This window comes from Mus caroli, unplaced genomic scaffold (genome assembly GCF_978045245.1).
Source record: "Mus caroli unplaced genomic scaffold, Mus_caroli_1 scaffold_16, whole genome shotgun sequence".
In the NCBI taxonomy this organism is placed as follows: domain Eukaryota; kingdom Metazoa; phylum Chordata; class Mammalia; order Rodentia; family Muridae; genus Mus; species Mus caroli.
In genome coordinates, this window is record NW_028227271.1 from 78,767,844 (window position 1) to 78,787,746 (window position 19,903).

At 45.1% G+C, this 19,903-nt stretch overlaps 1 protein-coding gene across 1 annotated transcript in view; it reads right to left on the minus strand.

The window, feature by feature from the left end:
- Myo10 (myosin X) overlaps nt 1-19,903 on the minus strand; it is a 195,787-nt gene that overhangs the window by 81,526 nt on the left and 94,358 nt on the right. The window contains exons 5-11 of the mRNA XM_021183593.3: nt 13,704-13,838; nt 11,824-11,948; nt 10,764-10,777; nt 10,563-10,647; nt 9,106-9,209; nt 3,574-3,703; nt 1,343-1,461 (exon numbers count right to left, since the gene is read on the minus strand). Of these exons, the coding sequence (XP_021039252.1) occupies nt 1,343-1,461; nt 3,574-3,703; nt 9,106-9,209; nt 10,563-10,647; nt 10,764-10,777; nt 11,824-11,948; nt 13,704-13,838 (712 nt within the window). The remainder of the gene's footprint in view (nt 1-1,342; nt 1,462-3,573; nt 3,704-9,105; nt 9,210-10,562; nt 10,648-10,763; nt 10,778-11,823; nt 11,949-13,703; nt 13,839-19,903) is intronic.

The window sequence follows — 19,903 nt, forward strand, 5'->3', positions numbered from 1 at the left end:
GGCCAGCCTGGTCTACAAAGTGAGTTCCAGGACAGCCAGGGCTATACAGAGAAACCCTGTCTTGAAAAACAAAACAAAACAAACAAAAAATTAGGTTTAAAATATTGATACCTAGTTTTAAAATTATTTTCTTAATTTTTTTCCTCATAAAGGTTCTTTTCCTTATGGGGTAACAGATTAGGGGCTGGACAGATGGCTCAGCGGTTAGGAGCACTGACTGTTCTCCCCATGGTCCTGAGTTCAAATCCCAACAACCACATGGTGGCTTACAACCATCCGTAATGAGATCTGACGCCCTCTTCTGGTGCATCTGAGGACAGCTACAGTGTACTTACATATAATAAATAAATCTTTGGGCTGGAGCAAGCAGAGGTCCTGAGTTCAATTCCCAGCAACTACATGATGTCTCAACAACCATCTGTATAGTTACAGTGTACTCATATACATAAAATAAATAAATAAATCTTTTTTTTTTTTTTTTTTAAAGAAAGATTAGACCAGGTGTGTTGGAATATATCTTTACATCTCAATATAAGGGAGGTAGTGGCAAGCATTCAAGGCCTGCCTGGTCTACATAAAGCACGCCAGGTCAGCCAGGGCTACATAGTGAGAAGCTATCTCAAAAAGAAAAAAGAAGATGATAAATCAGAAAGGGCAGGCGATCCGGCTCCATGGGGACAGCTGTCTGAACACCAAGCCTGACAATCCTGGTGTCAATCCCCAGAAAGCACGTGGAGAAGATCAACTCCCACAGTGTATCCTCTGCCTTCCACACGGGAGTGCACGGCGCACACAAGAAGATAATTGTAAGGACAACCAAGAAGGAAGATGAGGAGGGCTCATCAAGGCTTAGCAGAGGCAAAGAACAGTAACAGTGCTTTGCGGTGCTCAAGTACAGGGAGGATAACTTTCACAGCTCACTTTAACTGAGTGCTGACTCTGCAGCAGACGCTAAGTACTTATATCAAGTATTTGGTTTATTATTATTATTATTTTTTATCCTCATGAAAATCCTATGAATTAGGTATAACCATCCTTGGCTTACAGAAGAGGGAACCGAGGCACAGTGAACACATTTCCCAAGAACAGACAGCCTTATGTGGAAGGATCAGCGCACAGTCTCAGCCGGCCTGTGTCAGACCTGAGCACATCAGAGCTTTGCTGCCCTGTCACTTACAGAACAACTTTCCCTATTTCCCAAACTTGGGTTTCTTTTCTATTTGGCCCAAGAGCCAGTCATGTGGACGGCTCACTGGGATCACATGTGTACAGTAAAGTCATGGAAAGTCCCAGGCTGTCTTTGAGGCAAGTTTCAATGGCACCGAGGGCAGGAGGGTCATACCTGCTGGACACTGAGAGGCGTCAGGATCTCTTCTCCCCTGAGGATCATGGATCTCTGGGTCAGTGCATCCGTGAGCTGCGTTGGGTCCAGCCCAAGCAAGTCCGCAGACCTACCCAAAGCTGAAAGTGAAGGAGGAGGCACAGGTGAACTCACAGTTCCTCAAACACACCGGATGCTGGACCTCAGCTGGCATCAAATCTAGCCACACACAGCCACACAGAAAGTGGAGGCAGACATGATGGACACATCTCAGGTAGTAATGGTTTCTGCTTGTAGCAACTTTCTTTAATGTCCTATATCATAAAAGACAGCGAGATTCTCAGTCTCTGTCAGAAGCTTACAGATTTTTAAGTATGTGTTTGTATGTGCACTTGCCTGTCTGTACGTTACCTCTGTGAGTGCAGGTGCCTGCAGAGGCTGGGGGGTTGTGATCCTCCTACTGTGGGTTCGAGGACTCCAATCTGGGTCCTCTGCAAGAGCAGCAAGGACTCCTAATGGCTTGTATCAGCTTTGAAATTCAGTTTGGTAAGATGCTCTGTGATGCCCTCTTAGGAGCTTTTGCTCTGGTCAGAGAAGGGTAGGAGCAAAGCCACCGTGAAAACAGTCACAGAGCTCTTCAGCATCTCAAGGTCATAGGCACCACCTTGCCCAGGCACTGAGTCCTTCTGCTTTATTACAGAAAACCACAGATGGTCAAAATTCCGGGAACAACCGATCGCGTGGTACCCAGATTCAATCAATGGATACATCTACAATACAACCCAGAGCAGGCGCTTTATTGGCTGAGCCACACTGCCTCTCTGTTTCTGGGGTTTCTTTTGTTGCTAAGAGACGGTCTTATGCTTGGTGGCCTGGCTTGGCAGTAGCTTTGCTCTGTAGCCTAGGATCACTGGCAACGCATCATTGCCCGTGTGCTGGCATCAGACCTGTACTACCATACCTAAACTCACTGCATAGCTTTTAATGCAGTAAATGTGAACAAACATTACCACATATACAAAGGTTCTGTTCAGAGAGACAGAGACACAGAGAGAAACACATACACACACACACACACACACACACACAGAGAAAGACAGAGAGAGATGACTTCACGTTTAACTATGCAGTGCACTGCCTGAGGACAACAGAAGAGGGTGCTGGTTCCTCTAGAAACAGAGTGCAAAACACAGGTCCTCTCCAAAAGCCACCCATCTCTCAATTCCTAAGCCATTTCTCCCTCTTTAACCCGAAACAAAGGCTTTTTAGGCTCCTAGGACACTGATAGAAACTACGTGGGAATCAAACACGATAAACACTGAAACATTGACCAGGAGAAACCAGGCTCCTGGAGAGTTATTTTGACCCCAAACACACCCGGTACCCAATTTCTACAACAAGATTTATTGGTTTTATCAGATACCTTCTAAAAAATTACATTATATATAAATTATGTATAAAAATATAAAATATATCTATATATATCTATATATAGATATATTTAAAGTACTTCAGCTGACATTTTATATGTTTAAGGCAAAGGCAGTCACAGTGCAAATGGATAACTAGCAGGAGGCACAGCTTCCAGCACAGCTATGAACCCCGCTGGATAACTCTGAAAACCAAGGCAAAGGGGCTGTAGAGATGGCTCAGTGGTTAAGAGCACCGACTGTTCTTCCGAAGGTCCGGAGTTCAAATCCCAGCAACCACATGGTGGCTCACAACCATCTGTAATGAGATCTGATGCCCTCTTCTGGTGCATCTGAGGACAGCTACAGTGTACTTAGATATAATAATAAATAAATCTTAAAAAAAAAACAACAAAAAAAAAAAACAAAAAAAAAACAAGGCAAAGGGTGATAGCACCTGACTCCATGCTTTCCTGTATTAAACCCTTGCTGCTCATATGTCTACTTACTTGGCCCATTTTTCTTCTCAGTAAGAACAAGAACAGACCCCAAGCCCAGGTCTGGAACCTTGGACTCTTGCCCTGACACCTGACATCACACAGGTGGAGCTCCACAGCTCCTGAGCTGACATAAGTGCTTAGCATGCCTGAGGGGGTGAGACCGTGGGTTCAAGCCCCAGTACCAAAGGATGGGGGAAATCTGTAGCTCTACTCTCGGTGCCAGAAAACCTTCTGTAAAAGGCTGGGTGCCAATTTTCTGGGTCTAGTCTCTTATAAGGAAAGCACTGAAGGGGAGACAGGGTTGGTGATCAGGGGTCAGGGTGGGGCTCAGGCATCACCTCACCTGTTTTGAAGGAAATCTGTGCCCCTCCAGCAGTGATAAACTCTATGTTGCCGAGATGCAGAATTCCCGCCAGCAACCTCAAAACTTCCCGAACTTCCTCCTTGCTGAATTGCATGACTTCCATTGCCGTCTAGAAGAAAAGGAAAACCCGCCCATGACTAAGTTACACTATTAGGTATGGTTCTAAAGACAAGAAGAATAAAACACTGATGCATAACCACTGACTTTAACAATGGTCCATGTCCAAGAAACTAATAGTAATAATAATAAAAAACCAAAGTGAAGATTGCCTTTAGTAGATGGCCACATGTGCGTGACACAGCCAGCCTCTCGCTTATGTTACTAAGTAGTTTAGGAACTACTGCCATCACAGCATGAGTAGGATGCTTTTCTCCTCCAAGACTAAAGCACAACAAACACTGCTGCCTTTATAGAAACCGGAGAGGCAAGGGGACACGCAGAAACAACAGGTACTTTGAATGCAATGTGTTAAGTAATGTCACATTATGCTTTACATATGTTATATGAAACTATTTCATGGATGACATTAGCTTATGTTGATTGGAGGCTGTTAGAATCAAAGTGGGGTTCTCTGTGTCAAGTTGCAACTGGCTAAATAAGTAAGAAAGGCATCAAGGAAGGACACTGCTGCATATATGCCTGACAAGAAGAATTTCTGCAGAAGCGTTGGCACGCACCAGTGTTCTCACAGGAAGTACTACAAGGTTCTCTGCTACCCACACGCTGCCTCCTCGATAGGCTTGCTGTGGGTCCCTGCATAAGGGATCGTTATTTCAAAAACACCCCTGATCTGGGCTTTGAAAACTTCCCCGTGCTTCAGCATCCTCAGCTAGGAAGCTGACATACTCCCTCTGCAGGGCCATCCAAGAATCAACCCCTTATCTCCCCAGAGTCTCTTCCACTTCTTATTCTGCTTTGGTTGTTTTTTGAGGCCAGGGTCATGTGAGTGGCACAGGCTGGCTTGGACCTTGATTTCCTAATCCTCCTGCTCAACCACCTCATAGAAATCTAGGTGAGTGCCACCACACATGGTTTACATGGTTCAGTGCTGGCACTGAGCTCCGGGCTCTGTGCATGCCTGACAAAGATGCTACCAAATCAGTACCCTTTCTAACCTGTTATCTGTTCTCTAGGTCAACAAGTCCCAAGTTTTCCAAGATTCAAAGAGAAAAAAAAAACTTGTTTGAAAAAGTAATACAGTCTGACTCATGTAGCATGAACTTACACACACACACACATACACACAACACGGCCATGCACCATTCAAAACCACTGTGTATACGCACTGAGGTCTATGAGGTCTAGAAATCTTAGCAGTGGTCTACAGCCAAGGATGCTGGACATGTATGCAGTGTTCGGGAAGTCAGAGAACCAAACAGACCGTCACGCATCAAAGTCCTTGCTACTTCACACACATTCGTGAGTCCCCATCCTAGGGGGCCAGATGGAGGCAGTAAAATAAATTAGTTTTTACTTCTCACTTGAAATAGCTTTCAAATCTCAGCCAAAAATTTTATGGTGCAATTTTGAAGGCTGTATTAAAGCTGGCTATGACACTGAGCATACACTCATTGTTTGCAGTCCATGGAAAAGCAGGTGCCCTCCCAAACAATAATCATGTAGTCATTAAGAAGACTGTGCGTCCCTTATGAAAACACAGCGTTCAGAAAATGGCAGAGAACTGGGCGATGGTGGCGCACGCCTTTAATCCCAGCACTTGGGAGGCAGAGGCAGATGGATTTCTGAGTTCGAGGCCAGCCTGGTCTACAGAGTGAGTTCCAGGACAGCCAGGGCTACACAGAGAAACCCTGTCTCGAAAAAGCAAAAACAAAAACAAAAACAACAACAACAACAAAAAACAAAAGAAAAACAAAGAAAAAAAAGAAAATGGCATAGAACAAAATAAAATCATAGAATTGTGCCATGTAAAGTAACACTCTGAAGCATTTATTGTTTTGGGATTTGTCTCCACTTCTAATTGCAATAAGAATATGATATATAAAATAATTTCTAATATGAGTAGTGCCTATGCCTGTCTCCTGCCCTCCTCGTTTCTTACATAAGAAAGTTTTCAGCGTTTCTACATGTTATACTTGACCATGTGTTTTAGTTGCTAGCAGGGGGTCTTAGCTATGTGTCTAATAAATTACCTTAAATACCAATCCCTAATTCTCATAAGTTTGAGAGGAGTGAAACCTTGCTGTTTCCAGGACGGAAGAGATTTCCTCCTCCTCTGTCCAAGTTGGATATTTATTTATTTATTTATTTATTTATTTATTTATTTATTTATGTTTTTCGAGGCAGGGTTTCTCTGTATAGCCCTGGCTGTCCTGGAACTCACTTTGTAGACCAGGCTGGCCTCGAACTCAGAAATCCGCCTGCCTCTGCCTCCCGAGTGCTGGGATTAAAGGCATGCGCCACCAAGCCCGGCTATTTTTTTTTTTTTTAAGCCTTGCTTAGAACTCCCAAGAATAAACTAAATGATTAAATAATAGGAAAATGTCCCATTTGGGATGTTAGTAAAATCACCTAACACTTTTATTAATACTTATGGAGGGCTAAAACTAATAAGTAGTCTTATGTTGAATATTTACAGGTCTATAAGGATATCCATAAGGAGAATGTATATATAAATTTCCTGCATTTTAACGTGATATATCATTTTGACATAAGATCAGATTTCAAATGCCAACAATTGTTACTTCAATGTAACTGTAAATCTGAAACACTGGCATTAAGAAAGACAAAACTGTCTGAACTGACTTGGGGCCAACAGAAGGGAACCATTTTGTGTGGGGAAACGATGCCCCCCTCTCAGGCCATGCTCCCTGGTGGCCACGGCTCTCTGGGAGTGGGACCTGCAGCAAGGCTAAACTAGATAATTACCTGTCTAGAACAACAGTATCTTTTAATAACAAATGATTTTCCTTCAGCTTCCTGAAATGGGTATAAACACAAGAAGAAACTCCCAAGGCCATCTCTTTCCCCTGATTCCTCAAGAATAAGGAGGGTTGCTAATTTCAACACATGCGTCTTCAATTGGGAGAGAAAAGAAGGGTTTGCTGTGGCAAAGTGAGAGGCCAGAAAAGAATGAAGGGACAACTTAAACCCCAGTTCTTTCTGGGGCTCTAGTGCTAGGAGTCCCAGGAGATAAAAAAAAAAACAAAAAACAAAAAACAAAAAAACAAAAAAACCTAGCTCTGCATTTAAAACTGTGTGGCTTTTGCATAGGACCCATGTGGTCATCCTGAATACTTTACTTATAGGCAAGGTTTAGTTTTATATCCCAGGCTGGCCTTGCGCTCACTAAGCAGACCAGGCTGGCCTCAAATTTGCATCAGTCACCACGCCCTAGCCTCCTCAATGCTGACATCACAGGCATTTGTCACTGTGCCTGGCCTTAACCACCTCTAGCTTACCAGACACAGGGCATATGCTACATAAACAGCAGTTCTGATGCTGCACGGATTTTGTGGATGCAACCTTCTTTCTCTTCTTTAGAAGTATTTTCTATCTGAAGTTGGTTACCTTTGGCAATGGAGGACTCAGAGATCTGGGGTTAATATGATATTTTAAAAGAAGACGTCACAAAATCCAGCTTTCTCTCACTAGTGCCCCACAGGGACTGAGAGACAACTGTGCTATAAGCTGTCTTTCTTCATCCTGTTCTGGCCTCACACTTTTCCCAGTACAAAGCCACCTGTCTTTTAGGTGCCTAGACCCCTCCCCTCTGAGGTATATACATAGAGTGTTCTCTTCAGGGGGTGCCAGACACAGAGCCCTGACCTTGTGTGTGTGGAGCCCCAGGTTTGATCCTGATAACCGAGGACAGATAGAATAGTGACAGTCAGTGTCAGAGACAGCTGGAACAGACAGAGACAGAGACACAGATGGACCACACTGCACTGCTCTGGACATTTGTGTGGCTTTGAACAGAGATGCAGAAGGAAAGATAATCACATCACTGCCTCGCCTGCTTTGAATTTCATTTTTCCCCCTTTCTGCTTTCCTTTTTTTTTTTTTTTTTTTGAGACAGGATCTAACTCTGTATATTAGGCTGACTTTACACTCAGGGCAAGCCTCCTGCCTCAGACTCCCTAGTACTAGGATTGTAGGCATTAGCCACATTCCCTGCTTGAATTCAGTTTCCAACTTCAAACCAGATCATATACATGGGATGGGGAGAATTTATGTGTGATTGATAGATGATTTGAAATCAATGATTTGGTATTTGTCTGTCTGTCACCTGTTGGGTGGAAGTTCCCTGAACTGTATAGGCTACTTCTGTTGCCCTTGGTTACACACCAGCACTGGATGTGGAGACCTTATTGATGAAGATACCACATACTGAATTATCAGAGAGTTTCTGACCTTTGAATGACTTAAAAAGACAAGTCTAAAGAGTCTGAAAACAGGAAGACATGTGTAGGTTAAGGGCAGGCTGTTCATCAGCTCTGCAAGCCTCCCAGAAGACGCCATTCTAATGAGCTGGCATGGCCATTAGGAGCAGAACTAAATCCATGTAATGTTTAGGACAGGAAGTGTGAGCACCCCTTGGTATGCACGGGGGCTGGTTCCAGGCTCCCTGTAGACATTACAATCTGAGAGTGTTCAAATACCTCATAAATAGGTGTACATGCCTATGTACACCCTCTACATACCTTATCTCCAAATTACTTATAGTGCCCAATGCAGTATATATACATAACCGTTACACTGTATTGTTTAGGAAACAGCAACAGGGGAAAAAAAAGGCCTGAATATATGAGTACATTTAAAAACCTGAAAACACAGTTAAGGATGAGACTGTGAGCAGTGGATAGACAGGGATGCATGCACTTGTGTCTGCTATATTTATACTTGATTAGATATAGCTACATGAGTCAACCCTGGACATGTTGTACTCTAAAGCTGAGGTCTCTGGCAAAGACACAGCCCACCGCGTGACCTCCAGCCATACTCAGACAGATAGGCTGTTCGCAGAGTGCGCTGACCGGGCTTATTCAATGCAAGTCACACTGTCCTGAGGCATTGTGAAACTGAGGGACACTAGCAACTGTTGCCACCGTGAGTCAGACTCCAGATCAGCACCAGTGGTAACCTTGTCCCATGGCTAAGGGAACTATTTTTCAAAAGAAATCCTACCTACAGACTCAAAACTGGAGAACTGTGGCTGGGGGCGGCGGGGGAGGGGGGGTTAGGGCAAAGCCTGGGGCTCTATGAGTCTTGTTTTTAAGAGTGGAGGACACTGACTCTGAACATGCTGTTCCAAGTGAGCCACACCTCTGTCCTGATTGACGCAGTCACTCATCATGTCTGAGGATACCTAGGATTCCCCTCTAGCCCAGAAAGCAGGCTTCACTCTGACTTACAGGATAAGAAATAACTGTTCTCATGTGTTCTTTCAAATGTAGTCATTTCTGTTTTCCTTACCAAAACCCCCCCTTTTTTTTAAGAGCAAAAATGAAACTCATACTCTTATTAGGAGAAAATTTTTAAAAATTAACTTACGATAACTTGTCTGAAGGATTCCTGGTCGCTGATTGTCTTGTCTTCTGTACACCCAGACTGATTCAAGTAATGGTAGTTTTCTGGCAAAGATAAATAAAATTCTTCTACAGAAAGACAAAGAAAGATGCAACATCAGTGCCCAACTGGTATAACTGACAAAATTCAGAAGACATCACTGTAATTTACCTAAGTACACTGGAGACTCTATTCTGGTTTTAATAACTAGAGCACACACCCAAGTCTATACCCCAAACGACCACACACCAAGATACTGGTAGAGCTACTTTATAGAAATCCCAGGGAAATAAAAACTTCATTAAATTAAGCAGAACCATAGAAAACCAATTAATGAGACTCCTGCTTTATTGTTTTCTTCTAAAGCCAAACATTTAGGGTTAGGGATGGTTAAGTGGGAGGACTTGCTTAAGACACAGAAGCTCTCAGTCTACCCTTTAGTAGGACAATAAAGGAAAATAAGCACAAACTTAGAAATGAGTTTCGCCTAGGTGTGTTTTAAAAGTATAACCATTGCCTAGGGAGATGGCTCAGTGGTTAAGAGTACTGGCTGCTCTTCCCTAGGTCCTGAGTTCAATTCCCAGCAGCCACATGGCAGCTCCCAACCCTCTGCAACTGCAGTTCCAAGGAATCTGACACCCTCGAACATCAATGCACATAAAGCAAAAGTAAATTATCAAAAAAAAAAAAAAAAAAAAATCGGGCTGGCAAGATGGCTCAGTGGTTAAGAGTACCGACTGCTCTTCCGAAGGCCCAGAGTTCAAATCCCAGCAACCACATGGTGGCTCACAACCATCCTTAACGAAATCTGATGCCCTCTTCTGGAGTATCTGAGGACAACTACAGTGTACTTACATATAATAAATACATAAATAAATAAAAATTAAAAAAAAATATCATGCGGGGTAGTGAGTTTGTAACGCCAGGCTCGCTGGCCAACCAGCACAGACTCAATGGCAAGGTCCAGGCTCAATGAGAGATTCTGGCTCCAAAGGTAATGCAGAGAACAACGGGGGTGCCTCTGACACCACCTTCTGGCATCTATGTGCAAACATGGATACTCACTAGTTTACATGCGTGCATACAAAAATACAGACACGTGTATGTACACAGAAACACAGATAAACATGCACACACATACACACACACACAGAAATAAAGCTGCTTGCATTACATTATATATTTCTCACAAATATCCATTACATTCAAAGTGTACTAAGATTACAAATAGTTTGAGGTTTCTCTGCTGCTAGTTTTTCCCCTGTGCTGGGTTGATCCTCAGATGACCTCGGCCGGCATCTCTGGTACACCCATAGCACACACACATTTTACTGCAACTGGTGGACATCACGGACTGCTGAGGTGCCATCTGCAGTGTGTTTTAAGCAGGAGACAAGCTGCCATCCATCCCCCTGTCTCTGCTGAACCTGTTCGTCACTCACCTCGCTCTCCCTGGTCCAGCCCTGCCAGCAGTGCATAGAATATGTGATAATTCCTCTCCCCGGGATTCTGCCTCACTACTCGGTTCTGTGAGGAGAAACCAAATTTTTATAAATATATATATATTTAAATGTTTTTATCACTTAATACAAAACAATCTCTGAAAACTGTCATTATAGGAAAACTGAGTCTTGAGTACTTACTTTTTCTAATAAATCTTCATTCGAGAAGTAATGGAAGGTCAAGGAAGAAAACAGATACTGGTGGTGTGGAGGTGGGGGAGGGGAGAGCAGTGTGCTGACCTGGTTGCTTGAGTTGTGGCTCACTCATCTTGCTGCTACTGGTGCCAAATGACACCAAACAAGCAAAGCCCACGTCACCAATGTCATGATGCCCAACCGAACACAAGTGCTTGGTTCTAGTGCTGCTCCAGGGCAGACATGGCTTGAATGTAGCCCCAAGGGGCCATGTGGAAGAGCCCTCACACAAGGTGGGACCTAAGAGAAGGGGGCTAGGTCACTGTTACTATAGTTATGCTAATGCTGATCTTACAAGCATGTCAGCTTCTTGAGACGAGACAGTCAAGGGTGGAGTCCGCCCATCCAGGTTCTCTCTTCCTCTAACTTCTTGGCATGTGATCTCTCAGGCATGCCCCGTCCCGCCATCTAGGATGCTAACCACCATGCTACAATGGAGCAAGATGGCGTGTACCAGAGCCAGAATACATGACTTATTAATAGCTTAAACGGTGACCTAAGATAAAGCTGTTTTAATCTTTACTTTTTATTTGTTTGTTTATTTATATTTCTGTGTATAGCCCTGGTTGTTCTTGCACTCACTTTGTAGACCAGGCTAGCCTCAAACTCAGAGACCTGTCTGCCTCTGCCTCCCAAGTGCTGGGACTAAAGGTATATATTATTACTACCACCTGGCTTAAGGCTTTTTTTTTTTTAAAGGCAAAACTTGATAAATACTTTTTTCTTTCTATCAAGTATCCAGTCAGACATCACATTATAGCAACAGAAATCAGATAATAAGTGATGAATCTAGACTATGGGCATAATCTGAGACATTTCCAAAGGAAAAATGATCATTTACCTTGTAAAGTAACTAACAGGCCAGATGCAATGATATTAAAGAGAAAAGAACCCTTGAGCTAGAGAAACAAGTATTTCATGTTCTTTTGGGCCCCTTACAGTAAGAGAGCAAAGTTTTCACTGTCAGGGCCAAATGCAAAGCCAGCCATGAAACGAAACAGGATACAATCTACAATTCTTCCTCCCTGAATATTTCCCTGCTGGCAGATGTTCAGCTGAACAAACTTCCCGAAGCGACTGGAGTTGTTGTTGTATACCGTCTTCGCATTGCCAAATGCTTCCATGATTGGGCTGTGGACAGAGGACAAGAGGGCATCACTCAGAGCCAATGCTAATACACACAAATGGAAGGAATCTGCAGCCCAGGGAGGGTCCAGCCTGACTCTGTTTATTTAATGAAGAGTTGGCTTTTCTTTTTTTTTTTTTTAAAGATTTATTTATTTATTATATGTAAGTACACTGTAGCTGTCTTCAGACACTCCAGAAGAGGAAGTCAGATCTCGTTACAAGATGGTTGTGAGCCACCATGTGGTTGCTGGGATTTGAACTCTGGACCTTTGGAAGAGCAGTCGGGTGCTCTTACCCACTGAGCCATCTCACCAGCCCCAGAGTTGGCTTTTCTAAACGCTTGCTGAAACGGGCTTCTCCTGAACATCCTCTAGAATGAGACTAAGAAGATGGTTAGCTATGCAGGGAGAGGAAGCTGCACAGCTAAGGGGACCACATGGCTCAGCTCTGACAAATGAACTTGGCTACTGCAGTGCCCTGGAGATGCACAGAAGAGACTCCCATCTAGGATCTGAAAAGCCCTGGATGCTGGGCCTTCCACATGTTTGCACCATGGCCTGGAGGTAATTTATTTAACATCTTCCGGATCTTCTCCAACTGTTAAACGGAGTCAGGCTAGACCAAGGATGTGACAGGCAGGGCCGTAAAGGGCCAGATGCTATTGTCAGCTTTCAGAGCATGCGGTCCCTGATGAAACTACTCAGTGCTGCTTCTGTTGTCAAAAGTTGCCAGAAACAGCACAAGCGAGCATGGCAGGGTCCCAAGGAAATTATTTATGAAGAATGCTGGAGGAGGCGGGTGAAGAACTCTGAAAATGGAGGGTGATGACCCTTGCTGAGCTACAGGCTGGAAGCAGGGCTAAAAACTAAAGGCTTAAGTGTAATTTGTGTGTGTGCAGGTGTATATGTGTGTGTGTGTACAAGTGTATGCATGGTACTTTAGACCTTGAAAATGCTAAGCAAGCATTTTACCACTGAGCTGCATCTCCAACTGAAAACAAGCCAAAACAAAACTGCAGGATATTATACTAGGCTGCAGTTTGCTGACCCGAGGTCAGCTCTCTGCATCCGGGGTCTGTAATGTCTCTCTTGGTACAACCTGACAAGGCGCCAATCAGACACCAAATGAGTCAGCAGGTGATACTCAGCCACACAGCCTTCTGTCAGTTCATGTCAGGATCATGGCTGGGTTCTGCTGAGGCTGTGCAAATGCCCTGTGCTCACACTGACTGCGTTTCTCTCTCTGAATGCTACAGCAACTGGGTTAGTATGTGTCTGAGAGCTTCCGTCAGCAGCTGCACGCAGTCAGTCTGCTTCTTAGAACCAGGAAGTACTGCCTATAATGGCCCGACAGGGATGGGAAGGAGGGAGGAAGGATGGATAGACCAGGAGATGCTTCTGCCCAAGCAGGTGTTGCTGAAGGTTGCAGGAAGTGCTAGGTCCATGTCAAGACCGTTTCAATTTTGAGAGGGGCAGGAGGGACAATGGTGAGGGGAAGGGAGACAAAGGGTCACTACATCACCCTTCCTAGCATAGAACTCTCTAGGCCCACCTGGCCTTAAATTCACAGAGATTTGCCTGCCTCTGACTCCCCTGTGCTGGGATGAAAGGTTCGCAGCTGAGATCTCTTAATGAGATCCTAACAGACAAGCCGGGAAGAGAAACAGACTGACTAATTTATAGCTATTCGGTTCCAGAAGGGAAGCCTGATGCTTTTCGCCCTTTGGCCCGGGAGGGAGAAAGGTGATGCGCTCGCTACCTGCTTTGAAGGATGGCTTGCTCGACGCTGGATGTCTTCTCCTGCAGGCCCAGGTCCAAAGTCTGCGGGCTGATGACGGACAGGAACTTGAGGATCAGCTTGGTGCTTTCCGTTTTCCCAGCCCCGCTTTCCCCGCTGAAACACAAAACGCACAAGATTTGGTTTCTAAAGAAAGATGTAGTCTTGATACAACCAGCTTTGTCAAAAAGCACTACACTCCTTAAAACAAGTCACCATTGACAATGGGGATAAGAGAGGTACAAATCCCTGTTGCTGGACCAGGAGGAGGGCTCTGTGGCTAAGGGTACCTGCCACCAAATCCGATGACCTGACTTCTCTTTCTCTCTCTCTCTTTCTTATATGTAAGTACACTGTAGCTGTCTTCAGACGCACCAGAAGAGGGCATCAGATCTCATTATGGGTGGTTGTGAGCCACCATGTGGTTGCTGGGATTTGAACTTCGGACCTTTGGAAGAGCAGTCGGGTGCTCTTACCTACTGAGCCATCTCACCAGCCCCTGACTTCACTCTTAAACACACATGATACAAAGAGAAAACAGACGCCCACAGGTCCCTCTGACCTCCACAAGTCTGCTACAGCCTGCATGCCCTCCTTTGACACTCAAATAAGAAATTCAATTTTTATAACTTGCCCGTTGCTTTGATTTGCAGGGAAGCAGAGGCCTTTTCTCCTGATGGCAGGTCCATTTCTGACCTCCTATATACTGCTTCTTATGCAAGACTCAGGAGACAGACGGACAGCACTGTTCAAATAAGGGGAGCCCTGCACAGGCAAGAATCTTTACTTTATCTTGTTCCCAAGCCATGTCCTCATCTCCAACAGCACCCGCTGAGGTGGGCACCTGCTGGGTGTGTGTTAAATGAATGGGCACAGTCACAGTATTTTGGGGGTAAACAATGAGCATAAGAAGGAGACCACCAGTGTTCAGAAGGATGAAGTCTGCACTACACGACTAGCCTCCCAGCTATCCTGAGACAGAAACAGGCAAGGAGGGTTGAGTGCCTGGCTCAGAGCTAAACACGAGGGTCTGATTTCAAAGTCCCATGGATGTCTTGCATTTAGAAGCTGGTAACAGAAAGTGGACAAAGCACTTTAGACAGAGGGGACCGAAGGGAGATGCAAAGGATGCCTTGGCCATGATGTCTGCCAAGTATAAGGCTGACAGAGAAAACAGGAGGATTCTGGGTAAGATATGATGGAGCAAAAGCCAGAAAGCAGGCAAGGCAGTATTGGAAGATGCAGCCCATGGCTGGTGAGTGTGCTGGGTCCATTAACATCACCTTCAAGAGCTAAGTCCTTGAGAGGGTACTCCAGAAGGCCTGAAGGGTCCCTTCCAGAAGATCAGCTATAGCTATCTCCTTCCAGTGCAGCTGTTACCTAGGCTCATGGATGCTCAGAGACTGTGCACAGGTAATACAACTAGAGATGGGAAGGGAAGCATGAGAGACATCTGGAGAGGAGAGTCGAGTCCAGTCCACTTTGTGTAAGGTTCCATGTTCAACAAGTACCCTGGGGGAGGCTAGAGGAAACAAGAAACCAACAGACATGGAAAGCAAAGCAGAAGGGATCGTATGAGACGGCAGGGTAGACTGCTCGGTGGAAGACAGACAGGAGCCCCTGAGTTCTCTGTGTCCTATGTGGGCCAAGGTACGGGTCTCTTAAGGTATGCTGTCAGGTACATGGTGAATGATTAAATAGCTAATTACATTCAGAAAAGAGGAGAGGACTCAGATGATAGGCACCCCTGCCTGAAGCCAGGCTGCGTGTCTATTGATCCAGACCCAGAAAAGGTACCTTATCCCGTTTGGAAGCATTAGGCTTGAGCACGAGAGAGAAAGATATCATTATTCCAGACAAAAAAGCATCCTAGCAAGGGTTCCGAGAGCTCCTAGCAACAAGATGGGGAGACGTGTTCTCCCTGCAGAGAGCAAGTGTCCACAAACCACGCCTCCCATGAGATGCTAAAGCAAAACCCAAGAGATTACGACACAGGCCTGCCTGGGACAGCTGAATTTAACAACCTCAGAACCAACCGTCCTGTTTGATGCTTGAGATGGCAGAGTGAGTGAGTCAAGCCAGTCTGGGCTGAGCTCTCTGTTATCCACAGTGGGAATCATCCTGATTCAGGATGTAACAGTCCTTTTGACATACCTGGCCTGGGCACAGACCAGTGCTGAGTGTATGGCTGGCACTGACATCATACAAGACTGAGTAGGGTCCAAGCTAGGAGAGGAAAATTTTGAGGAAACAGCCAATGGCATGCACAGCACCCCTGCCAGATGCAGGAGCTGGGGGCAGCACACAACAGAGGCTCTGGAAGGATGTGGGTACCAGTGAGCTTACCAGTGTGATGGGGTGGATGCAGATGACAGTTTCCACATCTGTCAAAAGTCACTGCACTGTATACATAAAATTAGCCTACTTGACTTGATAATTTTACTTTACGTTGGAGAGAACAAAACAAATCTACTTCTAAGACAAAAAGCAGTTTCCAGACCTCTCAGCCTTGGGACAGGGCAGCTGGAGAATTGTGGGAGGAAGGGTATATTTTGGGGGAGAAAATGATGTGAACTCAGAACCCAACCCAGGATGTGAGATATTGAGATAGGATACCTGAGGACTCAGAGAAGCTGCCTAGGTGGGATTAGGAGAACAGGAAAACTCTTGGGGGTTGGGGGGGCAGATAGAGAAGGGAAGAGAGAAGAGAGAGTAGGGTCAGAGGAGAAAAACCATGTAGACCCGAGTTAAGGAAGAGAGTGAGACAGCTGGAGAGGAAATCAGGGTGGCTTATTTTAAGTCATGGAACCAAATGTGCATGCCTTCTCCTCCCCAAACATGTAACAGCTGGAGACTTTTGAATGATTATGCCTAATTATCATAAAACAAAATCAAAGTATCAGGGCAGTGAGGCTCAAAAGAACTGGGAGCAATGTGCTCTTTAATCAGGAAGGAGGCAGGTGAGGAGCAGCAGGAGATGGTGCTAGCATGCACTGACTCTCCATGCACGGGGATGCTTGGGATGTTAGCAGGACAGATGGGAGCTACCTGGCAGTGTTCTAGATCCATCATGTCTAAGATGATGTCTGGTCCTTACGTTCCACCTTCCTGCTTGTGAATACATTTCCTACTCAACCGCACCCCTCCCATCTGTTTCATGCTGGGGTGGTTTCGCTGCAGACGCTGGACAGGGCTGAGAAGCTGAGACACCGGTGAGCCAATCACCGAACCTAGGACATAGGCTCTTTGGCCTTTCTGTTTGCCTCTGCTGATCAAGCATGCCCTTCCTATGAATCAAATTCCAAAACAACACATTTTTCTTAAAATAAAAATCAGATCAAACCTAATTTCTATCATTTCCTAGTTGATAGCTAACTAAAGGGGCATCTGTAGGGTCTAAAAGATTATGTCCAAAGGGTTTTTATTTTTTAAAGATTTATTTATTTTATTTATATGAGTACACCAGAAGAGGGCATCAGATCCCATTACAGATGGTTGTGAGCCACCATGCGGTTGATGGGATTTGAACTCAGGACCTCTGGAAAAGCAGTCAGTGCTCTTAACCACTGAGCCATCTCTCCAGCCCATGTCCAAAGGTCTTAGCAAGTTAAAACAGTCCTCACATCATGGCTTCGGTAGGAGGTAGCAGTTGGTTGGAGCAGAGGCTAAAGTTTAAATTTCTGTCGCCAGTCACTCACCAGGTGTGAGCCTTTCTCCACAGATTTTGGTCCCATTCCAGACAGTCCTCACCTATACACATGTCCTTCTCCTGCTTCTGACTGTAAGTCACAGACCATGCCCTCTGTCACATGTTCTCTGTCTAACCAAACACCCAACTCTGGCTCAGTACCCAGAAGACACACTTCAAGAAACAAAGAGGACTGGTGAAATGGCTCAGTGGTTAAGAGCACTGACTGTTCTTTGGAAGGTCCTGAGTTCAAATCTCAGCAACCACATGGTGGCTCACAACCATCCGTAATGAGATCTGACGCCCTCTTCTGGTGAGTCTGAAATCAGCTACAGTGTACTTACATATAATAAGGACTAGATTATACAAAAATGGAGTCACTAGTAGAGTCACTCGAGCCAAGTGCTGCACGGTCAAACTGAAGCCTTGAGGAAGCACATGGACTCCAGGTCTGACTGGGTTTTCCTGAAAGCAGGAAACCCCAGTCTGTCTGGGTCAATCTGAGAAGGAACTCCCTCCACTTCAACCCTGGCAAAGGTAGCACGGAGTCGGCCAGTCAGTGTGGCTCTCCTGTCCCATCCTCTGCTCTCATGACTTGCCCTGTTCTGCTAAGTCTCAGGGATAATCTCACTCTACTTAATGGCTTGAAGGTTCCCTCAACACCTAAACCATGACTGAAGTCAGCGGCACCTACAGGTACATTTGCTGTGACTTCTGTCACTTGACACTGCTCTGCATCTCGAGAGTTCACTCACATTCAAAAAGACCACAACAAGCTAATCTCTCTTTCTACACACACACACACACACACACACACACACACAGAGTGGTAGATCTCAAACATACAGACTCATACACATACATTTTTAAAAATTTAATTAATTAAAAAAAAAAAACAAACAAACAGTTTCAGAGCAGAACAATGTTGAAACAGTACAGAATGAAACCCTAATGGAAGGCCTGGCATCACCATGCCCAGCTGGGGATCTCAGCCAAGGCTAAACTACTTGTTTTTAAATTTACTTGATAATGTGGAGGATTAGAAAGAGAATATTCTGTGATTTTTAATGCCAAGAAGGCGAGAGAACATTGTGAGACTAGCAAGACACACAGCATCCACCAGGGGGCAGATTAGGCCCGAGGAAACCAAACAGATCCTAGCTCTTGTTTTCTTAATTCCAATACTTTCTTTAAAGAAATGGGAGATAGCAGGGCAGGGAAGGGGAGGGGAGGGAACAGAAGGGGAGGAGTAAAGAAAAAGTAAAAAACAAAACAAACAAAAACAAATCTGCTGGTAAGTTCTATTGAACCAAACGGCCTATGGTGTCACTGCCCAACGCTGGAGAAGCAGAGGCAGGCCAAGGCTACAGAGTGAGACCGGGTTTCAAATACAAAACAACCCCACCCCACTTTCTAGTGAGGAGTCAATTCTTTTGCTTTTGAATGGGGTCTCACTCCATAGCACTGGATGGCCCTGGTAAAACAGACTACCCTCAAACTCTGAGATACTTGACCCTGTCTCCAAGAAAACTAGGATTAAAAGTCACCGTGCCTGGGCCACAAATCCATTCACAAAGACTCTTGTGGATTCATTTAGCTACGTAAAGTTACTTTCCCTTTTAAAGTTGTTCAACACAGGGTTTCTCTCTGTAGACCAGGCTGGCCTCATCAACTCAAGAGACTCACCTGCCTTTGCCTCCCAAGTGCTAGGATTAAAGGTGTGCACAAGCATCACTCAGCTGGCAGCACGTGTTTATCCCAGCATTCAGTAGATTGAGATAGATATATACATCCTGAGTTCCAGGCCAGCCTGAGCTACATGCGTAGAGCCTGACTTACAAAAGCAAAACAGAACAGCAATCTTACATGATGTTTGAGTCACAAGTCAAGTTCCCTTATTAGGCACGGTATTGCTTAAAGCTATTTCTATCCACAGTGGGTAGCCTCACTTGGACTGACTCTGGATTATCATGATCCCTGTTTGATCCACTTAACACACTGACAAGCTACTTCTGCAGCCTCATGCTAGCGTTGCTACAGTGACCGAGAAGAGAACAAAGTCCATCTCTCCCCGGGCTTTGGGGGAAGGGAAATCAGTTCATCCATTCATGTACATGTCATTTCTATTTGTTCAAAAGAGAAAAAGCAGGGGAACCTTCCACAAGTACAACGGCCGGATCCTGCCGTATGAAAATGGTATGGCACCTGCGACCGTCGATCATTATACCGTGCTCACATCACAGGCTGCAAAAGGGTCCATGCCTTCATGCCTGGCACAGTGTATTGTTCGCTGATATATTGGGCAGTGGAACTCATCTCAGCCATCTTTGGGCATGCTCTCCCTAGCCTGGGGTCTGTGGTAGGACCTCCACTGGCACCCCTCCCCCACAGGGAGAGTCTCTCCAATCTGGGGAGAGGATGGGGGTTGGGGTGGGTACAGCCTGCTCACCTCAGATCCAGTCAGTCTTCACCACCTGGGAACTGTCCTCCGATT